We start from the raw sequence: 27,321 nt of genomic DNA on the forward strand, positions 1-27,321 counted from the left end.
TCCTCCACGGTGCGGAAGGGCACCATGACGGTGCCGCGGGCGCCGGAGCTGCGCACCACCGTCACCTCCACGTGGCCCTGGCACTCGCTCACCCGCACCGAGCGCTCCCGGAAGCCGAAGATGCCGGCGTGGTCGTCGTCCAGGATGGTGACGGTGGCCACCAGCGGCGCCACCAGCTTGCCCTTGGGGTGCTCCTCGCAGTCGGCCTCGAACATGCCCTCGGCGTCGCCCACCCGCAGGTTCAGCAGCCGCACGAAGAAATGCTCGTCCTCCTCGAAGATATCATCATCGATGATGCCGATGGCCAGCTCCTTGCGCGTCTCGCCCGGCTTGAAGATGAGGGTCCCCTCGCTGTACTCGTAGTCCGAGCCCGCCTTGGCCGAGCCGTCCTCGGTGCGGAAATCCACGTAGAAGGTTTGGTTGGCGCCCAGGCCCTGCTGGCACGCCACGGCCAGCGTCACCGAGCCGCAGTTCTCCAGGCAGTGGTACAGGCACGGCTCGAAGAAGATGCGGCTGCACGCCTCGTCCTCCTCCTCCTCCTCGTCCTCCTCGCCGCCCGCCGCCGGCGAGCGCCGCGCCGCCTCGGCCGCGTGTTTCTTCAGCACGTTGCCGGCGCCGGTCATGAGCCGCGTGGCCTGGATGCGGTAGAAGGCGCGGCTCTTCTGCTGGTGCACCAGCGCCATGTAGTTGGCGGCGTCCATCAGCTGCTCCAGCTCCTTCTCCGGGTGCTTCTGCTTCAGCTCCTTCAGGATCTGGATCACCTCCCGCCGGCTCTCGTCCAGCTCCTTCTCCTCGGCCGTTGGCGACGCCGAGGCGGCGCCGGGCTCGGGCTCGGCCGGCGCCGGGAAGCCGCCGTCGGCCTCCAGGTCCTTGGGTGGGCGCTCGGCCTCGGTGCCGATGATGATGCCGCTGCGCGGGTCGGCGCGGTAGCGCTTGTAGACGTACTTGTAGAAGAGCAGCCGCTTGTCGGCCGCCCAGGCGAACACCACGCAGGCCGGGAAGAAGAGCAAGGTGAGGAAGGCCTCCCACACCTGCACCACGCCCGGCGTGATGACGGCCAGGATGAGGTAGAGCCAGATGTAGGCGAAGATGCTCCAGGAGGCCGTGACGAAGAAGACGCGCAGGTGCTTGATGCGCCGGCTCTCGCCCGCCGGGATGGCGTAGACGCAGACGGCGATCACCACGAACATGTTGAAGGCGGCGCTGCCCACGATGGTGCCGGGGCCGAGCTCGCCGGCCTGGAAGCGGTGCCCGCACACCTCGATGAGCGACAGGAGGATCTCGGGCGCCGACGAGCCCAGCGCCATCAGCGTCAGGTTGGAAACCGTCTCGTTCCAGATGCGCACCGTGCCCACGCTGGTCTCGCCGTTGGCCTTGGTGACGGTGATCTCCTTCTCCCGCGAGGTGATCACCTCGATGGAGGCCATGAAGCGGTCGGCGATGATGGAGACGCCCAGGAACAGGTACATCATGGCCACGAAGTAGACGATGGCGCGCGCCGCCTTGTCGCCGGCCGCCGGCTCGTCCGGGCTGCCACACGGGCAGGAGGACGCCGGGCTGGCAGCGCGCCGAGCCCCGGCACGTCCCGTTGGGGCCGTCGGCCGCCGCAGAGCCCGCAGCCGCGAGGGCTCAGCAGCAGCAGCCAGGCCGCCAAGGACGGGGCCAGCGCCGCCATGGCGCCCAGGAGGAGCCTGAGGGGACAGAGAGGGGACAGGGATTTGGGATTTGGGATTGGGGAATTGGGGATTTGGGGATTTGGGATTGGGGATTTGGGGATTGGGGATTTGGGATTGGGGATTTGGGATTGGGGATTGGGGATTTGGGGATTGGGAATTGGGGATTTGGGATTGGGAATTGGGGATTTGGGATTTGGGATTGGGAATTGGGGATGTGGGGATTGGGGATTTGGGATTTGGGATGTGGGGATTGGGATTGGGGTGTGGGTCGCAGCCATGGCGCCCACGAGGAGCCTGAGGGGATGGAAAAGGGGACAGGGATTTGGGATTGGGGATTGGGATTGGGGATTTGGGGATTTGGGATTGGGGATTTGGGGATTGGGGATTTGGGATTGGGGATTTGGGATTGGGGATTGGGGATTTGGGGATTGGGAATTGGGGATTTGGGATTGGGAATTGGGGATTGGGGGATTGAGATTGGGATTTGGGAATTGGGGATTTGGGATTTGGGGATGTGGGGATGGGGTGTGGGTCGCAGCCATGGCGCCCACGAGGAGCCTGAGGGGACAGAGAGGGGACAGGGATTTGGGATTGGGGATTTGGGATTTGGGATTTGGGAATTGGGGATTTGGGAATTTGGGGATTTGGGATTTGGGGATTGGGGATGTGGGGATGGGGTGTGGGTCGCAGCCATGGCGCCCACGAGGAGCCTGAGGGGACAGAGAGGGGACAGGGATTTGGGATTGGGGATTTGGGAATTGGGGATTTGGGGATGGCACAGCCATGGCGCCCACGAGGAGCCTGAGGGGATGGAAAAGGGGATTGGGGATTTGGGATTGGGGGAATTGGGGATTTGGGATTTGGGATGTGGGGATTGGGATTTGGGATTTGGGATTTGGGGATTGGGGATTTGGGATTGGGAATTGGGATGTGGGGATGGGATGTGGGGCACAGCCACGGCGCCCAGGAGGAGCCTGAGGGGATGGAAAAGGGGACAGGGATTTGGGATTTGGGGATTTGGGATTTGGGATTTGGGATTGGGGATTTGGGATTGGGGATTTGGGATTTGGGGATTGGGGATGTGGGGATTGGGAATTTGGGAATTGGGGATTTGGGATTGGGAATTTGGGGATTGGGATTGGGGTGTGGGGCACAGCCATGGCGCCCACGAGGAGCCTGAGGGGATGGAAAAGGGGACAGGGGTGGGATTGGGGATTTGGGATTTGGGATTTGGGGATTTGGGAATTGGGATTGGGAATTGGGGATTTGGGATTTGGGATTTGGGGATTGGGGATTTGGGATTGGGATTGGGGATGTGGGGATGGGATGTGGGGCACAGCCATGGCGCCCACGAGGAGCCTGAGGGGACAGAGAGGGGACAGGGGTGGGATTGGGGATTTGGGATTTGGGATTTGGGAATTGGGGATTGGGGATTTGGGATTTGGGATTTGGGGTGTGGGGATTTGGGATTGGGAATTGGGGATTGGGATTGGGATGTGGGGCACAGCCATGGCGCCCACGAGGAGCCTGAGGGGATGGAAAAGGGGACAGGGGTGGGATTTGGGATTTGGGATTGGGAATTGGGAATTGGGGATTGGGGGTTTGGGATCTGGGATTTGGGATTTGGGAATTAGGGATTTGGGATTGGGAATTGGGATTGGGGATTTGGGATTTGGGATTTGGGGATTGGGGATGTGGGGATGGGATGTGGGTCGCAGCCATGGCGCCCACGAGGAGCCTGAGGGGGCAGAGAGGGGACAGGGATTTGGGATTGGGGATTTGGGATTGGGAATTGGGGATGTGGGGATTGGGATTTGGGGATTGGGGATTTGGGATTTGGGATGTGGGGCACAGCCATGGCGCCCACGAGGAGCCTGAGGGGATGGAAAAGGGGACAGGGATTTGGGATTGGGAATTGGGATTTGGGAATTGGGGATTTGGGGATTGGGGATCTGGGATTTGGGATTTGGGATTTGGGGATTTGGGATTGGGAATTGGGGATTGGGATTTGGGGATTGGGAATTGGGGATTTGGGGATTGGGGATTTGGGATTTGGGGATTGGGGATTTGGGGATTGAGGATTTGGATATTTGGGATTTGTGTGGCAGCCATGGCGCCCACGAGGAGCCTGAGGGGATGGAAAAGGGGACAGGGATTTGGGATTTGGGGATTTGGGAATTGGGGATTTGGGGATTTGGGAATTGGGAATTGGGGATTTGGGGATTTGGGAATTGGGGATTTGGGGATGGCACAGCCATGGCGCCCAGGAGGAGCCTGAGGGGACAGAGAGGGGACAGGGATTTGGGATTGGGGATTTGGAATTGGGGATTTGGGGATTTGGGATTTGGGATGTGGGGATTGGGATTTGGGATTTGGGATTTGGGATTTGGGATGTGGGGGATTGGGATATGGGATGTGGGTCACAGCCACGGCGCCCACGAGGAGCCTGAGGGGATGGAAAAGGGGTCAGGGATTTGGGATTTGGGGATTTGGGATTGGGATTTGGGGATTTGGGATGTGGGGCACAGCCACGGTGCCCACGAGGAGCCTGAGGGGACAGAGAGGGGACAGGGATTTGGGATTGGGGATTTGGGATCGGGAATTGGGGATTTGGGGATTTGGGATTTGGGATTTGGGGATTTGGGATTTGGGATTTGGGGATTTGGGATGTGGGGCACAGCCGTGGCGCCCACGAGTAGGAGCCTGCGGGGGCAGAAACGGGTCAGGGGTGGGATTTGGGATTTGGGGATTTGGGGATTTGGGATTTGGGATTTGGATTTGGGATGTGTGACTGGGGGATGTGGGGATTGGGACTGGGGATGTGGGGCACAGCCATGGTGCCCATGAGGAGCCTGCAGGGGGAAATGGGGCTGAGATCAGGGATGTGGGGCTGGGATGTGGGGGCTGGGATGTGGGGCTGGGATGTGGGGCTGGGATGTGGGGTGAGGGATGTGGGGCTGGGATGTGGGGCTGCGATGTGGGGCTGGGATGTGGGGACAGGGATGTGGGGCTGGGATGGATCTGGGGATCTGGGATGGATCCGCGGGGCTGGGACGTGGGGATGGATCTGTGGGTCAGGATCGGATCTGTGGGTCAGGGATCTGTGGGTCAGGGCTGGATCACTGGGTCAGGATCTGATCTGTGGGTCTGGGATCGGATCCGTGGGTCAGGGATCCGTGGGTCAGGGATCCGTGGGTCAGGGATCCGTGGGTCAGGGATCTATGGGTCAGGATCAGATCTGTGGGTCGGGATCTATGGGTCAGGATCAGATCTGTGGGTCGGGATCTATGGGTCAGGATCGGATCTATGGGGCTGGATCCGATCTATGGGTCAGGATCTCTGGGTCAGGATCTTTGGGTCAGGATCTTTGGGTCAGGATCTATGGGTCAGGATCTATGGGTCAGGATCTAATCTATGGGTCAGGATCTATGGGTTGGGATCTATGGGTCAGGATCAGATCTATGGGTCAGGATCTATGGGTCAGGATCAGATCTATGGGTCAGGGCTGGATCCGGGGGTCAGTGATCTATGGGTCAGGATCTATGGGTCGGGATCTATGGGTCAGGATTTATGGGTCAGGATCTATGGGTCGGGATCTATGGGGCAGGATCTATGGGTCGGGATCTATGGGTCAGGATCTATGGGTCAGGATCAGATCTATGGGTCAGGGCTGGATCTGGGGGGGTTCCGGCTGCGGGGGCGGCTCCGGCTCCTCTTTGGCAACCGCGCGGTTTCCATGGAAACGGGGATGGAGGGGGAGGGGGAGGGGGAGGGGGAGGGACCCCGGATCCGGGGGGAGGAGGAGGAGCCGTCCCAACCCTGAGCCACGGATCCCTCCTGACCCACAGATCCCGGACCCATAGATCCCTGACCCATAGATCCCGGACCCATAGATCCCTGACCCACAGGTCCCGGACCCACGGATCCCTCCTGACCCATAGATCCCTGACCCACGGATCCCTCCTGACCCACGGATCCCTCCTGACCCATAGATCCCTGACCCACGGATCCCTCCTGACCCACGGATCCCTCCTGACCCACAGATCCCGGACCCATAGATCCCTGAGCCACGGATCCCTCCTGACCCACGGATCCTTCCTGACCCATAGATCCCTCCTGACCCACAGATCCCGGACCCATAGATCCCAGACCCATAGATCCCTGAGCCACGGATCCCTCCTGACCCACAGATCCCCATAGATCCCGGACCCATAGATCCCTGACCCATAGATCCCAGACCCATAGATCCCTGACCCACGGATCCCTCCTGACCCACAGATCCCTGACCCATAGATCCCTGACCCATAGATCCCGGACCCACGGATCCCTCCTGACCCACAGATCCCTGACCCATAGATCCCTGACCCACAGATTCCGGACCCACGGATCCCTCCTGACCCATAGATCCCAGACCCACAGATCCTGGCCCCACAGATCCCAACAGATCCCTGACCCACAGATCCCAACAGATCCCTGACCCACGGATGCCTCCGGACCCACAGATCCCGGACCCATAGATCCCTGACCCACGGATCCCTCCGGACCCACAGATCCCGGACCCATAGATCCCAACAGATCCCTGACCCACGGATCCCTCCTGACCCACCAATCCCGGACCCATAGATCCCCATAGATCCCGGACCCACAGATCCCAACAGATCCCTGACCCACGGATTCCAACAGATCCCGGACCCACAGATCCCTCCTGACCCACGGATCCCTCCGGACCCATAGATCCTTCCTGACCCACAGATCCTGGACCCACAGATCCCTCCTGACCCACAGATCCCTCCGGACCCATAGATCCCAACAGATCCCAGACCCACAGATCCCTCCTGATCCACGGATCCCAGACCCACAGATCCTTCCTGACCCACAGATCCCGGACACATAGATCCCCATAGATCCCCGACCCACGGATCCCAACAGATCCCTGACCCACAGATCCCCATAGATCCCTGACCCACAGATCCTTCCTGACCCACAGATCCCCACGGATCCCTGACCCACAGATCCATCTCTGCCCCACAGATCCCAGCCCCACAGATCCCCACAGATCCCTGACCCACAGATCCCCACAGATCCATCCCAGCCCCACAGATCCCCACAGATCCCTGACCCACGGATCCCAGCCCCACAGATCCCCACAGATCCATCCCAGCCCCACAGATCCCCACAGATCCCTGACCCACAGATCCCGGCCCCACAGATCCCCACAGATCCCGGCCCCACAGATCCCCATGGATCCCTCCCAGCCCCACAGATCCCTGACCCACAGATCCTTCCTGACCCACAGATCCCCACGGATCCCTGACCCACAGATCCACATCCCTGACCCACAGATCCCGGCCCCACAGATCCCCACGGATCCCTGACCCACAGATCCATCCCTGCCCCACAGATCCCGGCCCCACAGATCCCCACAGATCCCCAGGGATCCCTGACCCACAGATCCTTCCTGACCCACAGATCCCCACGGGTCCCTCCCAGCCCCACAGATCCCCACAGATCCCTGACCCACAGATCCCTCCCAGCCCCACAGATCCCCACAGATCCCGGCCCCACAGATCCCCATGGATCCCTCCCAGCCCCACAGATCCCTGACCCACAGATCCTTCCTGACCCACAGATCCCCACGGATCCCTGACCCACAGATCCACATCCCTGACCCACAGATCCCGGCCCCACAGATCCCCACGGATCCCTGACCCACAGATCCATCCCTGCCCCACAGATCCCGGCCCCACAGATCCCCACAGATCCCCAGGGATCCCTGACCCACAGATCCTTCCTGACCCACAGATCCCCACGGGTCCCTCCCAGCCCCACAGATCCCCACAGATCCCTGACCCACAGATCCCTCCCAGCCCCACAGATCCCCACAGATCCCCACAGATCCCTCCCAGCCCCACAGATCCCCACAGATCCCCACAGATCCCTGACCCACAGATCCCGGCCCCACAGATCCCCACAGATCCCTCCCAGCCCCACAGATCCCCACGGATCCCTGACCCACAGATCCACATCCCTGCCCCACAGATCCATCCCAGCCCCACAGATCCCTGCCCTACAGATCCTTCCTGACCCACAGATCCCCATGGATCCCCAGGGATCACTCCCAGCCCCACAGATCCCCACAGATCCCTGACCCACAGATCCCCACAGATCCCTCCCAGCCCCACAGATCCCCACGGATCCATCCCAGCCCCACAGATCCCCACAGATCCCGGCCCCACAGATCCCCATGGATCCCCAGGGATCCCTCCCAGCCCCACAGATCCCCACGGATCCATCCCTGCCCCACAGATCCCCACGGATCCATCCCTGCCCCACAGATCCCCACAGATCCCTCCCAGCCCCACAGATCCCTCCCAGCCCCACAGATCCCCACAGATCCCAGCCCCACAGATCCGCACAGATCCCTCGCCCCCCACAGCTCAGCCCCCCATCCCATCCCCTCCCCCAATTAACCCAATTAACGCCCCTCTCCCTTCCCCCATTAACGAACCCCGCGGGGCCGAGCCGGGATTTTCCCAAATCTGCCGGGATTGGCCCCAGATTTCGGGGATTTACCGGAATTCCCAGGATTTTCCCAATTTCCGGCGATTTCACCCCAAATCCCAAATTCCCCAAAGCCGGGAGGGGTCGGAATCGAATCCCACAAATCCCAAATTCCCGAGAAATTCCCCAAAAATTGCGATTTTTCAACGCCAGAAACCCAAATTCCGCCCGTTTTTCCCTCAAAACCGAGGATTTATTTTCTTCTTCTTCTTCCCCCGGTGGATTTAAAATCCGAAGGATTTTTGGGGAAAAAAAAACGGGATTTGGGAAAAAATCCGAGTTTTCCGAAGGGGGATTCGGGAAAAGGGAGGGGGCGCAGGGGAGGGGGAAAATTTTGGGGATTTTCAGGGAATTTGGGGAAAATTTGGGTGAAATTCGCAGGAATTTGGGGAATTTGGGGGAAAATTTGGGTGAAATTTGCAGGAATTTGGGGAATTTGGGGGAGATTTGGGTGAAATTCGCAGGAATTTGGGAATTTGGGGGGAAATTTGGGTGAAATTCGCCGGAATTTGGGGAATTTGGGGGAGATTTGGGTGAAATTCGCAGGAATTTGGGGAATTTGGGGAAAATTTGGGTGAAATTCGCAGGAATTTGGGGAATTTGGGGGAAATTTGGGTGAAATTCGCAGGAATTTGGGGAATTTGGGGGAGATTTGGGTGAAATTCGCAGGAATTTGGGGAATTTGGGGGAAATTTGGGTGAAATTCGCAGGAATTTGGGGAATTTGGGGGAGATTTGGGTGAAATTCGCAGGAATTTGGGGAATTTGGGGGAAATTTGGGTGAAATTCGCAGGAATTTGGGGAATTTGGGGGAAATTTGGGTGAAATTCGCAGGAATTTGGGGAATTTGGGGGAGATTTGGGTGAAATTCGCAGGAATTTGGGGAATTTGGGGGAGATTTGGGTGAAATTCGCAGGAATTTGGGGAATTTGGGGGGAAATTTGGGTGAAATTTGCAGGAATTTGGGAAATTTGGGGGAGATTTGGGTGAAATTCGCAGGAATTTGGGGAATTTGGGGAAAATTTGGGTGAAATTCGCAGGAATTTGGGGAATTTGGGGGGAAATTTGGGTGAAATTCGCAGGAATTTGGGGAATTTAGGGGGAAATTTGGGTGAAATTCGCAGGAATTTGGGGGGAAATTTGGGTGAAATTCGCAGGAATTTGGGGAATTTGGGGAAAAATGTGGGAATTTGGGGAAAAATGGGGAGAATTTGGGAAAAAATGGGGAGAATTTGGGGAAAAATGGGGAGAATTTGGGAAAAATGGGGAGAATTTGGGGAAAAATGGGGAGAATTTGGGAAAAATGGGGAGAATTTGGGAAAAATGGGGAGAATTTGGGGAAAATGGGGGGAATTTGGGGAAAATGGGGAGAATTTGGAGAAAAATGGGGGGAATTTGGGGAAAAATGGGGAGAATTTGGGGGAAAATGGGGAAAATTTGGGAAAAATGGGGAGAATTTGGGGAAAAATGGGGAGAATTTGGGGAAAAATGGGGAGAATTTGGGGGAAAAATGGGGAGAATTTTGGGAAAAATGGGGAGAATTTTGGGAAAATTGGGAAATGGGGAGGGAATTTTGGGGAAAAATGTTGGAATTTGGGGGAATTTTGGGAATTTGAGGCCAAACGTGGGGGATTTGTGGGAATTCAGGGAGATTTTGGGGAAAATGTGGGGAATTTTGGGCCTTTTTGGGGGAAAAATGAGAAATTTGGGAGAATTTGGGAGGATTTGGGGAAATCTGGGAGAATTTTGGGAATTCTGGGGAAGCTGGGGGAGGAAATCGAGAGAATTTGGGGGAAAATTTGGGGATTTGGGGATTTTTGGGAGGAAATCCAAGGAATTTCGGTGGAATCTGGGGGGAATTGGGGGAATTTGGGGAAATTCGAGGGGATTTGGGGGAAATTAAAGGAAAATTTGGGGAATTTGAGAGAATCCAGGGGAGATTTGAGGGGAATTTCGAGGGGGAAAATTGGGAATTTCCGGGGGGGAAAAATGTGGAATTTCAGGGGGAAAAATGTGGAATTTCGAGGGGGAAAATCGGGAATTTCAGGAGGGGAAAATTGGGAATTTCGGGGGGGAAAAATGTGGAATTTCGGGGGGGAAAATTGGGAATTTCGAGGGGGAAAAATCGGGAATTTCGAGGGGGAAAATCGGGAATTTCGGGGGGAAAAAATTGGGAAATTCGGGGGGAAAAATGTGGAATTTCGAGGGGGGAAAAATGTGGAATTTCAGGGGGGAAAATTGGGAATTTTGGGGGAAAAAAATGGGAAATTCGGGGGGAAAAATTGGGAAATTCGAGGGGGAAAAATTGGGAATTTCGGGGGGGAAAATCGGGAATTTCAGGGGGAAAAATTGGGAATTTCGAGGGGGAAAAATGTGGAATTTCGGGGGGGAAAATCGGGAATTTCGAGGGAAAAAATTGGGAATTTCGAGGGGAAAAATTGGGAATTTCGAGGGGGGAAAATCGGGAATTTCAGTGGGGAAAATCGGGAATTTCAGTGGGGAAAAATTGGGAATTTCGAGGGGGGGAAAAATGTGGAATTTCAGGGGGGAAAATTGGGAATTTCGAGGGGGAAAAATGTGGAATTTCGGGGGTGAAAAATGTGGAATTTCGAGGGGGAAAATTGGGGATTTCGAGGGGGAAAATTGGGGATTTCAAGAGGGAAAATTGGGAATTTTTGGGGAAAAAATTGGGAATTTCGGGGGGGAAAAATGTGGAATTTCGGGGGGAAAAATTGGGGATTTCGAGGAGGAAAATTGGGGATTTTGAGGGGGAAAAATGTGGAATTTCGAGGGGGGAAAAATGTGGAATTTCAGGGGGAAAAATTGGGAATTTCAGGGGGAAAAATGTGGAATTTTGGGGGGAAAAATTGGGAATTTCGAGGGGGGAAAAATGTGGAAATTCGAGGGGAAAAATCGGGAATTTCGAGGGAGAAAATTGGGAATTTCAGGGGAAAAAATTGGGAATTTCGGGGGGGAAAAAATGGGAAATTCGGGGGTGAAAAATGTGGAATTTCGGGAGGGGAAAATTGGGAATTTCGGGGGTGAAAAATGTGGAATTTCGGGGGGGAAATCGGGAATTTCAGGGGGAAAAATGTGGAAATTCGAGGGGGAAAATCGGGAATTTCGGGGGGGAAAAAATTGGGAATTTCGTGGCCGTTTTGGGGAAAAATCTGGGAAAAACGTGGAGAAATCCGGGAATTTGGTGGGAATTGGGGGAAAATCGGGAATTTCCGTGGGGGAGCGGCGGGAATTTGGGGGGAATTTCTGGGAATTCTGGCGGAATCCAGGGAATCGCTGCCCTCCCCCCCTCCCCCCCCCCCCCCCACCCACCTGTTCCCAGCCCGAACCTCGGGAATTTTTTCCCAATTCCCGGCGGATTTTTGGGAATTTCGGGGGGGGGGATGGGGGGGGGGGGAGGGGAGGGGGGAGGTGGGGGGGTCCATCCCTCCCTTCCCCCCCCCCCCCCCCCCCCTCCCTCCCCCTCCCCACCGCGCCCCCCGCCCCAAATTCGCCCCCAAAATCCGGGGGTGGGGGAGGGGTTGGGGGGGTGGGGGAGGGGCGGGGGGGGGTTGGGGGGGGTCTGGGGGGGTTTTGGGGACCCCTCCCCCTCCCCCACCCTCGGTCCTACCTGTTCCCCCCTCGGTCCGCTCCCGCCGCCCGGCCGCCGTTAAAGCTCCATTGGGGGGGGGGGGGGGGAGGGGGAGGAGCGAGCGGGGGGGGGGGAGGGGGAGGGGCGGGAATGGCCCCGCCCCCACCCCCACCCCGGGAACGCCCCCGGGACCCCCCAAAATCCCCCCCCCGAGACCCCAAAATCCCCCCCGGGGACCCCCAAAATCCCCCAATTTGGGGTCTCCCCTCCCCCCCCCCCCTCCCCAAATTTGGGGGTCCCTCCCCCTCCCCCCAATTTGGGATCCCCTCCCCCCTCCCCCTCCCCAATTCGAGGTCTCCCCTCCCCCCCCAAATTTGGGGTTCCCTCCCCCTCCCCCTTCCTAATTTGGGGGTCCCTCCCCTCCCCCCCCTCCCCCCATTGGGGGTCTCCCCCTCCCCCAATTCGGGGGTCACCCTCCCCCCCCCCCCAATTTGGGGTCTCCCCTCCCCCTCCTGATTTTGAGGTCCCTCCCCTCCCTCCCCCCCAATTTGGGGGTCTCCCCTCCCCCCCCTCCCCAAATTTGGGGGTCCCTCCCCCTCCCCCTCCCCCAATTTGGGATCCCCTCCCCCCTCCCCCTCCCCAATTCGAGGTCTCCCCCTCCCCCCAATTTGGGGTCCCCTCCCCCTCCCCCCTCCCCCACTGGGGGTCTCCCCTTCCCCCCCCAATTCGGGGTCTCCCCTCCCCCTCCCCAATTTAGGATTTCCCCTCCCCTCACCAAATTCGGGGTCCCCTCCCTCCCCCCCCCCCCATTTGGGGTCTCCCCCCCCCTCCCCAATTCGGGGTCTCCGCCCCTTTCCGGACCCCTCCCCTCCCCCCCTCCCCTCCCCCCCCCTCAATTCGGGGTCTCCGCCCCTCCCCCCTCCCCTCCCCCTCCCCTCCCCTCCCCCCCCGATGTTTTTTTGGGGGGAATTCCGGAATTCCGGCTTGGGATTTCTGGGAATGTTTTTATTGGGATTGGGGGGGGGGCTTTGGGGGGGTTGGGTGGGGGAGGGGCAGCGCGGGGACCCCCCGGCCCCTCCCCCCCCTTTTCCTCTTCCTCCTCTTCCTCCTTTTTTTTCCGTTTTTTCCGTTTTTTCCGTTTTTTCCGGTTTTTTTCCCACATTTTTTCCTTTTCCCGCAGCTCCCGCCGGAGCCGCTCCCGGAGCAGCCGCGCCGTCGGCTCCAGGCTGTGCTGGGAAAAATCCGGGAATGAGCCGGGAATTCCTCGGGAATTACCCCGGAATTACCCCGGAATAATCCCAGAATTATCCGGGAATGAGCCCGGGAATTCCTCAGGAATTATCCAGGAATTACCCGGGAATAATTCGGGAATTATCCGGGAATTATCCAGGAAAAATCCGGGAATGAGCCGGGAATTCCACGGGAATTATCCAGGAATTACCTGGGAATAATCCGGGAATTATCCAGGAATAATCCGGGAATAATTCGAGAAAAATCCGGGAATGAGCCGGGAATTCCTCGGGAATTATCCCGGAATTACCGGGGAATAATCCCGGAATTACCTAAAATTATCTGGGAATTACCCGGGAATAATCCGGGAATGAGCCGGGAATTCCACGGGAATTAACCAAAATTATCCGGGAATTCCATGGGAATTATCCTGGAATTATCCGGGAATTACCCAGGAATAATCCGGGAATAATTCGGGAATTATCCAGGAATAATCCGGGAATGAGCCGGGAATTCCTCGGGAATTATCCAGGAATTACCCGGGAATGACCTGGGAATTATCCAAAATTATCCGGGAATTATCCGGGAATTATCCAGGAATTATCCCGGAATTACCTGGGAATTATCCGGGAATTCCACGGGAATTATCCCAGAATTATCTGGGAATTATCCAGGAATTATCCAAAATTCTCCGGGAATTCCTCGGGAATTATCCAGGACTTATCCGGGAATTATCCGGGAATAATTCGGGAATTATCTGGGAATTCCTTGGGAATTATCCGAGAATTCTCCGGGAATAATTCGGGAATAATTCGGGAATTATCCGGGAATTCTTTGGGAATGATTTGGGAATTATCCAAAATTATCTGGGAATTATCCGGGAATTTTCTGGGAATTCTTTGGGAATTATCCGGGAATTCCACAGGAATTACCCAAAATTATCCGGGAATTATCCGGAAATGAGCCGGGAATTATCCAGGAATTATCCAAGAATTACCCGGGAATTATCCAAAATTATCCGGGAATTATGCGGGGATTTTCTGGGAATTATCCGGGAATTATGCGGGGATTTTCTGGGAATTATCAGGGAATTATCTGGGAATTATCCGGGAACTATCCGGGAATTACCCAAAATTATCCGGGAATTCTCCGGGAATTTTCTGGGAATTCTTCGGGAATTATCCGGGAATTCCACGGGAATTATCCGGGAATTATCCAGGAATTATCCAGGAATTACCCAAAATTATCCGGGAATAATTCGGGAATTATCTGGGAATTCCACGGGAATGATTTGGGAATTATCCAAAATTATCCGGGAATTATCCGGGAATTTTCTGGGAATTCTTCGGGAATCATCCGGGAATTCCACGGGAATAATTCAGGAATTCTCCAGGAATAATCCAGGAATAATCCAAAATTATCCAGGAATTCTGGAAAAGGCTGGAATTTTGAGGGAAAAGGGCCAGAATTTTGGGGAAAAAAGCTGGAATTTTAGGGAATTTTGGGGGAAAAGGGCCGGAATTTTTGGGAATTCTGTGGAATTGTGTGGAATTTTGTGAGTTTTGTGAGAAAAGGGCTGGAATTTTGTGAAATTTTGTGAAATTTTGTGGAATTTTGGGGAAAAAGGGCTGGAATTTTTGGGAATCATGTGGAATTTCTGGGAATTTTGGGGAATTTTGTGGAAAAAGGCCGGAATTTTGTGGAATTTTGTGGGAAAAGGGCTGGAATTTTGTGGAATTTCAGGGAATTTTGTGAAATTTTGTGAAATTTTGTGGAAAAAGGGCTGGAATTTTGTGAAATTGTGTGGAATTTTGTGGAAAAGGGCTGGAATTGTGTGAAATTTTGTGAAATTTTGTGAAATTTTGTGAAATTTTGGGGAAAAAGGGCTGGAATTTTCGGGAATTTCAGGGAATTTTTGAGAAAAAGGGCTGGAATTTAGTGGAATTTCAGGGAATTTTGTGAAATTTTGTGAAATTTTGGGGAAAAAGGGCTGGAATTTTGGGAATTTTGTGGAAAAAGGGCTGGAATTGTGTGGAAAAAGGCTGGAATTTTGTGAAATTTTGTGAAATTTTGTGGAATTTTGGGGAAAAGGGCTGGAATTTTGTGGAATTTCAGGGAATTTTGTGGAATTTTGTGGGAAAAGGGCTGGAATTTTTGGGAATTGTGTGGAATTTTTGGGAAAAGGGCTGGAATTTTTTGGAATTTTGTGGAATTCTGTGGAAAAATGCTGGAATTTTGGGGAAAAAGCTGGATTTTTGGGGGAAAAGCTGGAATTTTGGGGAATTTTGTGGAAAAAAAGCTGGAATTATCGGGAATTTTGGGGAATTTTGGGGAAAAAGGGCTGGAGTTTACTGGAATTTCAGGGAATTTTTGGGAAAAAGGCTGGGATTTTGGGAATTTTGGGGAAAAAGGGCTGGAATTTTGGGGGAAAAGCTGGAATTTTTGGGAATTTTGGGAAATTTTGGGAAAAAGGGCTGGAATTTTAGGGAATTTTGGGGAAAAAGGCTGGAATTTTGGGGAATTTTGTGGAATTTTGTGGAAAAAGGGCTGGAATTTTCGGGAATTTTGGGGAATTTTGGGGAAAAAGGGCTGGAATTGTGTGGAATTTTGGGACTTTCGTGAGAAAAGGGCCAGAATTTTGTGAAATTTTGTGAAATTTTGTGGAATTTTGGGGAAAAAGGGCTGGAATTGTGTGGAATTTTGTGAAATTTTAGGAAATTTTGTGAAATTTTGGGGAAAAGGGCTGGAATTTAGTGGAATTTTTGGGAATTTTGGGGAAAAAGGGCTGGAATTTTAGGGAATTTTGGGAATTTTGTGAAATTTTGTGAAATTTTGGGGAAAAAGGGCTGGAATTTTGTGAAATTTTGTGGAATTTTGTGGAAAAAGGCTGGAATTTAGTGGAATTTTGGGGAAAAAGGGCCGGAATTTAGTGGAATTTTGTGCAATTTTGGCGAAAAAGGGCCGGAATTTTTGGGAATAATTGGGAATTCCTGGGAATGGTGTGGAATTTTTGGGAATTTTTGGGAATTTTTGGGAATGGTGTGGAATTTTTGGGAATCGTGTGGAATTCCTGGGAATGGTGTGGAATTTTTGGGAAAAGGGCTGGAATTTTGGGGAAAAAGGGCTGGAATTTTCGGGAATTTTGTGGGAAAAGGGCGGGAATTTTTGGGAATTTTGTGAAAAAAAGGCTGGAATTTTTGGGAATTTTTGGGAATTTTTGGGAATTTTTGGGAATTCCTGGGAATGGTGTGGAATTTTTGGGAATTTTGTGGAATTTTGTGGAAAAAGGGCTGGAATTTCAGGGAATTTTTGGGAATTTTTGGGAATTTTTGGGAATGGTGTGGAATTCCTGGGAATGGTGTGGAATTTTTGGGAAAAGGGCTGGAATTTTGTGGAATTTTGTGGGAAAAGGGCTGGAATTTTGTGGAATTTTGGGGAAAAAGGGCTGGAATTTTGTGAAATTTTGTGAAATTTTGTGAAATTTTGTGAAATTTTGGGGAAAAAGGCCGGAATTTTGTGGAAAAAGGGCTAAAATTTAGTGGAATTTTTGGGAATTTTGGGGAAAAAGGGCTGGAATTTTCAGGAATTTCAGGGAATTTTTGGGAAAAAGGCTGGGATTTTGTGGAATTTTGTGGAATTTTGTGAATTCTGTGGAAAAAGGCTGGAATTTTGGGGAAAAAGGGCCGGAATTTAGTGGAATTTTAGGGTATTTTGGCGAAAAAGGGCTGGAATTTTTGGGAATTTTTGGGAATTTTGGGGAAAAAGGCTGGAATTGTGTGAAATTTTGTGGAATTTTGTGGAATTTTGTGGAATTTTGTGAAATTTTGTGAAATTTTGTGGGAAAAGGGCCAGAATTTTGTGAAATTTTGGGGAAAAAGGGCTGGAATTTTTGGGAATTTCAGGGAATTCCTGGGAATGGTGTGGAATTTCTGGGAATTTTGTGAAATTTTGTGGAATTTTGGGGAAAAAGGCTGGAATTTTGGGGAATCTTGGAGCAAAAGGGCTGGAATTTTGTGAAATTTTGTGAAATTTTGTGAAATTTTGTGGAATTTTGTGGGAAAAGGGCTGGAATTTTGGGGAAAGGGATGGAATTTAGTGGAATTTCAGGGAATTTTGTGAAATTTTGTGAAATTTTGTGAAATTTTGGGGAAAAAGGGCTGGAATTTTGGGAATTTTGTGGAAAAAGGGCTGGAATTTTGTGGAATTTCAGGGAATTTTGTGAAATTTTGTGAAATTTTGTGGAATTTTGGGGGAAAAGGGCCGGAATTTTGTGAAATTTTGTGAAATTTTGTGAAATTTTGTGAAATTTTGGGGAAAAAGGGCCGGAATTTTGTGGAATTTTGGCGAAAAAGGGCCGGAATTTTTGGGAATTCCCGGGAATGGTGTGGAAATTTTGGGAATTCCTGGGAATGGTGTGGAATTTTTGTGAATTCCTGGGAATTCCGGGGGTTCCCCACCTGCAGGACGTGCAGCCCCCCCAGGCAGACGACGGCGAGCTCCCGGAGCCCATCCCCCGTCAGATCCAGCGGCTCCAGAGCCAAAAGCGGAGACGGAAAACGGCGACTCCAGAGGGGACGGAAACGGCCCGGAAACGGCCCCAGGAACTTGTAACACAGCAGGTCCTGCAAGGGGGGGGAAAAGAAATGGGATTTTGGGAAAAAACGGGGAAAAAATGGGATATTTGGGGGAAAAAAATGGGGAAAAAATGGGATTTTGGGGAAAAAATGGGGAAAAAATGGGAAATTTGGGAAAAAAAATGGGATTTTGGGAAAAAAAAATGGGATTTTGGGGGAAATTAAATGGGAAATTTGGGGAAAAAATGGGATTTTGGGGGAAAAAGTCATTGGAAATTTGGGGAAAAAATGGGATATTGGGGGAAAAAATGGGATTTTGGGAATAAATAACACCGGCCCCAGGAACTTGTAACACAGCAGATCCTGCGGGGGGGGGGGGGGAAATAATAATAATAATAATGGGATTTGGGGGGAAAAAATGGGATTTTGGGAAAAAAAATGGGAAATTTGGAAAAATAAATGGGATTTTGGGGAAAAAATGGGATTTTGGGGGAACAATAAATGGGAATTTGGGGGAAAAAAGGGGATATTGGGGGAAAAAATGGGAAATTTGGGAAAAAAAATTGGGATTTTGGGGGAAAATAAATGGGAAATTTGGGGAAAAAAATGGGATATTGGGGGAAAAATGGGATATTGGGGAAAAATGGGATATTGGGAAAAAATCGTGGGAAATTGGGAAATAAAAATGGGATTTGGGGGAAAAAATGGGATATTGGGAAATTTGGGGAAAAAAATGGGAAATTTGGGAAAAAAAAAATGGGATTTGGGGGGAAAATAAATGGGAAATTTGGGGAAAAAATGGGGAAAAAATGGGAAATTTGGGGGGAAAATAAATGGGAAATTTGGGGAAAAAATTGGGAAATTTGGGAAAAAAAATGGGAAATTTGGGGAAAAAATCATGGGAAATTGGGGGAAAATAAATGGGATTTTGGGGGAAAAAATAATGGGATTTTGGGGAAAAAATGGGATTTGGGGGAAGAAAAAATGGGGAAAAAATGGGAAATTTGGGGGGAAAAATAATGGGATTTTGGGGAAAAATGGGATTTTGGGGGAAAATAAATGGGAAATTGGGGGAAAAAAATCATGGGAAATTGGGGAAAAAATGGGATTTTGGGGGAAAAAATGGGGAAAAATGGGAAATTTGGGGAAAAAATCATGGGAAATTGGGGGAAAATAAATGGGAAATTTGGGAAAAAAATGGGGAAAAAATGGGAAATTTGGGGAAAAAAATGGGATTTTGGGGGAAAATAAATGGGATATTGGGGGGAAAAATGGGATTTTGGGGGAAATAAATGGGATATTGGGGGAAAAATCGTGGGAAATTGGGGAAAAAATAATGGGAAATTTGGGGAAAAAATGGGATTTTGGGGGAAAAATAAATGGGATTTTGGGGGAAAAATGGGATGTTGGGGGAAAAAATGGGATTTTGGGGGAAAAAATGGGGAAAAATGGGAAATTTGGGGAAAAAAATGGGAAATTGGGGGAAAAATGGGATTTGGGGGAAAAAATAAATGGGATTTTATTTTGGGGGAAAATAAATGGGATATTGAGAAAAAATCGTGGGATATTGGGAAAAAAAATCATGGAAAATTGGGGGAAAATAAATGGGAAATTTGGGGGAAAAAATCATTGGAAATTGGGGGAAAATAAATGGGATATTGGGGAAAAATCGTGGGAAATTGGGGAATAAAAATGGGATTTTGGGGGGAAAAATGGGAAATTGGGGGAAAAAATGGGAAATTTGGGAAAAAAAAGGGATTTTGGGGGAAAATAAATGGGATTTTGGGGTAAAATAAATGGGATATTGGGGGAAAATAAATGGGAAATTGGGGAAAAAAATAATGGGAAATTTGGGGAAAAAATGGGATATTTGGGAAAAAATGGGATATTGGGAATAAACAACACCGGCCCCAGGAACTTGTAACAGAGCAGATCCTGCGGGGGGAAAAAAATGGGAAATTTGGGGAAAAAAATGGGATTTTTGGGGAAAAAATGGGATTTGGGGGAAAAAATAATGGGATATTGGGAAATTTGGGGAAAAAAATGGGAAATTTGGGAAAAAAAAATGGGATTTGGGGGGAAATAAATGGGAAATTTGGGGAAAAAATGGGGAAAAAATGGGAAATTTGGGGGGAAAATAAATGGGAAATTTGGGGAAAAAATTGGGAAATTTGGGAAAAAAAATGGGAAATTTGGGGAAAAAGTCATGGGAAATTGGGGGAAAATAAATGGGATTTTGGGGGAAAAAAATGGGATTTGGGGGGAAAAATGGGAAAAAATGGGAAATTTGGGAAAAAAAATGGGATTTTGGGGGAAAAATGGGAGAAATTCAGGGAAATTGGGGAAAATTCAGGAAAAATTGGGGAAATTGGGGAAAATTCAGGGAAAATTGGGAAAATCGGGGAAAATTCAGGGAAAACTGGGAGAAATTCAGGGAAATTCAGGGAAAATGGGGGAAATTCAGAAAAAATTGGGAAAATCGGGGAAAATTCAGGGATAACAGGGAAAATTCAGGGAAAACTTGGGGAAAATTGGGGAAATTCAGGGAAAATTGGGAGAAATTCAGGGAAAATTGGGAAAATTGAGGAAAATTCAGGGAAAACTGGGGGAAATCCAGGGAAATTCAGGAAAAATTGGGAAAATTGAGGAAAATTCAGGGAAAACTGGGGGAAATCCAGGGAAATTCAGGAAAAATTGGGGAAAATTCAGGGAAAATTGGGAGAATTGGGGAAAATTCAGGGAAAACTGGGGGAAATCCAGGGAAATTCAGGAAAAATTGGGGAAAATTCAGGAAAAATAGGGAAAATTGGGGAAAATTCAGGGAAAATTGGGAGAAATTCAGGGAAATTCAGGAAAAATTGGGGAAAATTCAGGAAAAATAGGGAAAATTGGGGAAAATTCAGGGAAAATTGGGAAAATTGGGGAAAATTCAGGGAAAACTGGGGGAAATCCAGGGAAATTCAGGAAAAATTGGGGAAAATTCAGGAAAAATAGGGAAAATTGGGGAAAATTCAGGGAAAATTGGGAGAAATTCAGGGAAATTCATGGAAAATTGGGGAAAATTCATGGAAAAATCAGGAAAAATTCAAGGAAATTTTGGGAAAATCCAGGGAATTTTCAGGAATTGGGAATTTCCAGGCTCTCACCTGGCCGTAGGTTCCCAGCAGGATTTCGGCGGCGCCGTCGAAGTCGACGTCGGTGACTTTGGCGCAAACGACGGCGTCGGAGCCGCGGCTCCCGGGGAGCTCCAGAGGATCCGAAAGCCCCCGGGAGAGGATCCGGCTGGGATCCCGCAGGGAAGGGCCAGAAAATCCAGCCCGGAATAGATCCCAAAAATCCAGCCCAAAATACCCCAAAATGACCCAAAATCCAGCCCAAAAATACCCAAAATCCAGCCCAAAAATCCCCCCAAAAATACCCAAAATCCATCTCCAAAATCCCCAAAAATAACCCAAAATCCAGCCCAAAACAGATCCCAAAAATCCAGCCCAAAATACCCCAAAATAACCCAAAATCCATCCCAAAAATACCCAAAATCCAGCCCAAAAATCCCCCCAAAAATACCCAAAATCCATCCCAAAAATCCCCCCAAAATCCCCAAGATCCTCAAAATCCATCCCAAAATCCACAAAAATCCCCAAAAATCTTCCAAAACCATCCCCAAAAATAACCCAAAATCCATCCCAAAAATCCCCAAAATCCATCCCAAAAATCCCCCCAAAAATCCCCAAAATCCCCAAAATATATCCCAAAAATCCAGCCCAAAATACCCAAAAATAACCCAAAATCCATCCCAAAAATACCCAAAATCCATCCCAAAAATCCCCCCAAAAATACCCAAAATCCATCCCCAAAATACCCCCAAAAATACCCAAATCTATCCCAAAATCCATCCCAAAAATCCCCCCAAAACTCCCCAAAATCCATCCCAAATCCATCCCAAAAATCCCCAAAATCCCCAAAATCCATCCCAAAAAATATTGGATTTTTGGGGATGGATTTGGGGGATTTTGGGGATGGATTTGGGGGATTTTTGGGGGATTTTTGGGATTTTTTTGTGGGATTTTGTTGGGATTTTTCTGGGATTGAGGAAGGATTTTTTTGGGAATTTTTGGGATTTTTTGGGATTTTTCTGGATTTTTTGTGGGATTTTGTTGGGATTTTTCTGGGATTGAGGGAGGCTTTTTTTGGGAATTTTTGGGATTTTTTGGGGGATTTTTGGGATTTTTTTGTGGGATTTTGTTGGGATTTTTTTGGGGATTGAGGGAGGATTTTTTTGGGAATTTTTGGGATTTTTTGGGATTTTTCTGGATTTTTTTTGTGGGATTTTGTTGGGATTTTTCTGGGATTGAGGGAGGATTTTTTGGGGAATTTTTGGGATTTTTGGGGGGGGGGTTTGGGATTTTTTTTTTTTTTGGGGAATTTTTGGGGGGATTTTTGGGATTTTTTTGTGGGATTTTGTTGGGATTTTTCTGGGATTGAGGAAGGATTTTTTTGGGAATTTTTGGGATTTTTTGGGGAATTTTTGGGGATTTAATGGGATTTTTTTGTGGGATTTTGTTGGGATTTTTCTGGGATTGAGAGAGGATTTTTTTGGGAATTTTTGGGATTTTTTGGGGGGATTTTTGGGATTTTTTTTTTATTTTTTTGGGGAATTTTTTTAGGGATTTTTGGGGATTTTTTTGTGGGATTTTGTTGGGATTTTTTTGGGATTGAGGGAGGCTTTTTTTGGGAATTTTTGGGATTTTTGGGGGATTTTTGGGATTTTTTTTGTGGGATTTTGTTGGGATTTTTCTGGGATTGAGGGAGGATTTTTTTGGGAATTTTTGGGATTTTTTGGGGGGATTTTTGGGGGATTTTTTTTTGGATTTTTTTTGGAATTTTTTAGGGATTTTGGGATTTTTTTGTGGGATTTTGTTGGGATTTTTTGGGGGATTTTTTGGGATTTTTTGGGATTTTTTTTTTGGAATTTTTTAGGGATTTTTGAGGATTTTTTGTGGGATTTTGTTGGGATTTTTCTGGGATTGAGGGAGGATTTTTTTGGGAATTTTTGGGGATTTTGGGGGGGGAATTTTTGGGAATTTTTTTTTATTTTTTTGGGGGATTTTTGGGATTTTTTTGTGGGATTTTGTTGGGATTTTTTTGGGGATTGAGGGAGGATTTTTTGGGGAATTTTTGGGGATTTTTGGGGGGGAATTTTTGGGGGATTTTTTTTTTTTTTTTTAATTTTTTTAGGTATTTTTGGGGATTTTTTTGTGGGATTTTGTTGGGATTTTTTGGAGGATTTTTTGGGATTTTTTGGGATTTTTTTTGGAATTTTTTAGGGATTTTTGAGGATTTTTTGTGGGATTTTGTTGGGATTTTTTTGGGATTTTTTTGGGATTGAGGGAGGATTTTTTGGGGAATTTTTGGGATTTTTGGGGGGGAATTTTTGGGATTTTTTTTTATTTTTTGGGGATTTTTTTTTGGATTTTTTTTGGAATTTTTTTAGGGATTTTGGGATTTTTTGGGGGATTTTTGGGATTTTTTTTGGATTTTGTTGGGATTTTCCCGGGAATTTGGGAATGTTGGGAATTCCGGCGCTCACCGATAAACCACGGCCGCCTCCAGGGCGCTGCTCACCAGGAGGCTCCAGGAATCCTCGGGATCCTCTGGAAAATGGGAATTCCATGAGGAATTCCATGGAAAAATGGGAACAAAACCGGGGAATTTTGGGAATCCGGGGCTCTCCCAACATTTTCCCACCGGGATCGGGATTTTCCCGCGGCTTCCCGGCTTTTCCTGGGATTCCCTTGGGGTGCCCAGGGGGGTTTTTCCCATTTTTTCCCATTTTTTCCCATTTTTTCCCATTTTTTCCCATTTTTCCCCCATTTTCCCCCCATTTATTTCTGTTTTCCTCCCATTTTTTCCCCCTTTTTCCCATTTTCCCCCCATTTTCCCCCGATTTTTTCCCATTTTTCTCCCATGTTTTCCCATTTTCCCCCCGTTTTTTCCCATTTTCCTCCCGTTTTTTCCAACTTTCCCCCTTTTTTTCCCATTTCCCCCCCATTTTTTCCCATTTTCTGCCCATTTTTCCCCATTTCCCCCCCAATTTTCTCACCATTTTTCCCCCATTTTTTCCCATTTTCCCCCGTTTTCCCCCCCATTTTCTCCCCGTTTTCTCCCCATTTTTTCCCCATTTTCCCCCATTTTCTCCGTTTTTCCCCATCTTTTCCCATTTTCCCCCCATTTTTTCCCATTTTCCCCCCATTTTTTCCCATTTTCCCCCCATTTTTTCCCATTTTCCCCCCATTTTTTCCCATTTTCCCCCCATTTTCTCCCCATTTTCCGCCCGTTTTCTCCCCGTTTTCTCCCCATTTTCCCCCATTTTTTCCCATTTCCCCCCATTTTCTCCCCATTTTTTCCCATTTTCTCCATTTTTCTCCCCGTTTTTTCCCGTTTTCCCCCATTTTCCCCCATTTTCTCCCCATTTTCCCCCCATTTTTTTCCCATTTTTTCCCATTTTCCCCCCATTTCCCCCCGTTTTCTCCCCATTTTTTCCCTATTTTCCCCCATTTTCTCCGTTTTTCCCCATTTTTTCCCATTTTCCCCGATTTTCCCCCCATTTTCTCCCTGTTTTCTCCCCATTTTCTCCCATTTTTTCCCGTTTTCCCCGGTTTTCTCCCCGTTTTTTCCCATTTTTTCCCCGGTTTTCTTCCCGTTTTTTCCCGTTTTCCCCGTTTTTTTCCCATTTTCCCCCGTTTTCTCCCCATTTTCCCCCATTTTCTCCCAGTTTTTTCCCATTTTCCCCCATTTTCCCCCCATTTTTTCCCATTTTTTCCCATTTTCTCTCCATTTTTTCCCATTTTCCCCCGTTTTCTCCTCATTTTTTCCCATTTTCCCCCGTTTCCCCCCCGTTTTCTCCCCGTTTTTCCCATTTTTTCCCATTTCCCCCCGTTTTCTCCCCATTTTTTCCCTATTTTCCCCCATTTTCCCCCCATTTTCCCCCATTTTTTCCCATTTTCCCCCGTTTTCTCCCCGTTTTTCTCATTTTTCCCCATTTTCTCCCCGTTTTTTCCCGTTTTCCCGGCTTTTCTCCCCATTTCTCCCCGTTTTTTCCCGTTTTCCCGGTTTTTCTCCCCATTTTCCCCCGTTTTCTCCCCATTTTTTCCCGCTTTCCCCGTTTTCCCGGTTTTCTCCCCATTTCCCCCCATTTTTTCCCGTTTCCCCGGTTTTTCTCCCCATTTCTCCCCATTTTCCCCCGTTTTCCCCCGTTTTCTCCCCGTTCTTTCCCGTTTTCCCCGGTTTTCTCCCCGTTTTTTCCCGTTTTTTCCCATTTTCCCCTGTTTTCCCCCCGTTTTTTCCCGTTTTCCCCCGTTTTCTCCCCATTTTTTCCCATTTTCCCCGGTTTTCTCCCCGTTCTTTCCCGTTTTTTCCCATTTCCCCCCATTTCCCCCCATTTTTTCCCATTTTCCCCGGTTTTCTCCCCATTTTTTCCCGTTTTCTCCCCGTTTCTCCCCGTTTTTCCCCGTTTTCCCCGTTTTTCTCCCCGTTTTTCTCCCCATTTTCCCCCGTTTTTCCCCCCGTTTTTTCCCGTTTTCCCCGTTTTTCTCCCCATTTTCTCCCATTTTCCCCCGTTTTTCTCCCCGTTTTTTCCCATTTTCCCCGGTTTTCTCCCCGTTTTCTCCCTGTTTTCCCCCATTTTCCCCGTTTTTTCCCGTTTTCCCGGTTTTTCTCCCCGTTTTCTCACCGCTCCCGTGGGCGGGCAGGGGGAAGAGCAGCACGGTGGAGATCGGCCCGTCCTGCTGAACGCTCCAGCTCTGCAGCACCGCTGGGAAATGGGGAGAAAAAACGGGAAAACGGGAAAAAACGGGGAGAAAAACGGGGAGAAAATGGGGAGAAAAACCGGGAAAACGGGAAAAAACGGGGGGAAATGGGGAGAAAAACCGGGAAAACGGGAAAAAACGGGGAGAAAACGGGGGAAAATGGGAAAAAACGGGGGGAAATGGGGAGAAAAACCGGGAAAACGGGAAAAAATGGGGGGAAATGAGGAGAAAATGGGGAGAAAAACGGGGGAAAACGGGAAAAAAACGGGGGGAAATGGGGAGAAAAACGGGGAAAACGGGAAAAAATGGGGGGAAATGGGGAGAAATGGGGAGAAAAACGGGGAAAACGGGAAAAAATGGGGAGAAAACGGGAAAAAATGGGGAAAATGGGAAAAAATGGGGAGAAAATGGAGAGAAAAACCGGGAAAATGGGAAAAAACGGGGAGAAAACGGGAAAAAATGGGAAAAAATGGGGGGAAATGGGGAGAAAACCGGGGAAAATGGGAAAAAATGGGGGGAAATGGGGAGAAAACCGGGGAAAATGGGAAAAAATGGGGAGAAAAGAGGAGAAAACTGGGGAAAATGGGAAAAAACGGGGAGAAAACAGGAAAAAATGGGGGGAAATGGGGAGAAAAACCGGGAAAATGGGAAAAAATGGGGAGAAAATGGGAAAAAATGGGGAAAACGGGAAAAAATGGGGAGAAAATGGGGAGAAAAACGGGGAAAATGGGAAAAAATGGGGGGAAATGGGGAGAAAACCGGGGAAACGGGAAAAAACGGGGGGAAATGGGGAGAAATGGGGAGAAAACCGGGGGAAACGGGAAAAAACGGGGAGAAATGAGGAGAAAAACCGGGAAAACGGGAAAAAACGGGGGGAAATGGGGAGAAAAACGGGGGAAATGGGAAAAAACGGGGGGAAATGGGAAAAAACGGGGAAAAAATGGGAAAAAATGGGGAGAAAACCGGGGAAAACGGGAAAAAACACGGCGAAAATGGGAAAAAATGGGGGAAAATGGGGGGAAATGGGGAGAAATGGGGGGAAATGGGGAGAAAAACCGGGAAAATGGGAAAAAACGGGGAGAAAATGGGGAGAAAAACGGGGAAAACGGGAAAAAATGGGGAGAAAATGGGGAGAAAAACGGGGAGAATGGGAAAAAACGGGGGGAAATGGGGAGAAAATGGGAAAAAATGGGGGAAAACGGGGGGGAAATTGGGGAAAATGGGGATTCAGGCGTTGGGGGATTTTGGGATTCAGGAATTTGGGATTCAGAATTCAGGGATTCAGGGATTTGGGATTCAGAATTCAGGAATTCAGGAATTTGGGATTTGGGGAATTGGGGGTTCAGGAATTTGGGATTCAGGGATTTTGGAATTCAGGAATTCAGGATTTTGGGATTCAGGAATTCTGGGAATTCAGGGAATTCAGAATTCAGGAATTTAAGGACTCAGGGGATTCAGGGATTCAGGAATTCTGGGAATTCAGGATTTTGGGATTCAGGAATTCGGGGAATTCAGGAATTCAGGATTTTGGGATTCAGGGAATTCAGGAATTCTGGGAATTCAGGATTTTGGGATTCGGGAATGCAGGAAATTCAGGATTTTGGGATTCAGGGAATCCAGGGAATTTGGGAATCCAGGGAATTCAGGATTTTGGGAATCCAGGATTTTGGGATTCAGGAATTTAAGGATTCAGAGAATCCAGGGAATTCGGGAATTCAGGATTTTGGGATTCAGGGAATTCAGGATTTTGGGATTCAGGAATTCGGGGAATTCAGGGATTCAGGATTTTGGGATTCAGGGAATTCAGGATTCAGGGATTCAGGAATCCAGGGAATTCAGGGATTCAGGATTTTGGGATTCAGGGAATTCAGGGAATTCGGGAATCCA

General features: G+C 49.4%; 2 protein-coding genes across 2 annotated transcripts in view; both read right to left on the minus strand.

Annotated features, from left to right (window-relative positions):
- Positions 1–2: 2 nt before the first annotated feature.
- On the minus strand, positions 3–11,925 carry LOC131590010 (sodium/calcium exchanger 2-like; the record flags this gene model as incomplete). Its single annotated transcript, XM_058859801.1, has 2 exons — positions 11,865–11,925; positions 3–1,691 (listed from the first exon to the last, which is right to left on the minus strand). A coding segment is annotated over exon 2 (1,470 nt), but the record flags the coding sequence as incomplete, so codon positions are not given.
- Positions 11,926–12,921: 996 nt separating this feature from the next.
- KPTN (kaptin, actin binding protein) overlaps positions 12,922–27,321 on the minus strand; it is a gene marked incomplete at both ends in the record, with an annotated part of 28,729 nt that continues 14,329 nt past the window's right edge. Inside the window, 5 exons of the mRNA XM_058859802.1 lie at positions 12,922–13,056; positions 17,513–17,677; positions 20,776–20,911; positions 23,217–23,280; positions 25,359–25,439. Coding sequence (XP_058715785.1) covers positions 12,922–13,056; positions 17,513–17,677; positions 20,776–20,911; positions 23,217–23,280; positions 25,359–25,439 — 581 coding nt within the window. The remainder of the gene's footprint in view (positions 13,057–17,512; positions 17,678–20,775; positions 20,912–23,216; positions 23,281–25,358; positions 25,440–27,321) is intronic.

This window comes from Poecile atricapillus, chromosome 31 (genome assembly GCF_030490865.1).
Source record: "Poecile atricapillus isolate bPoeAtr1 chromosome 31, bPoeAtr1.hap1, whole genome shotgun sequence".
Lineage (NCBI taxonomy): Eukaryota > Metazoa > Chordata > Aves > Passeriformes > Paridae > Poecile > Poecile atricapillus.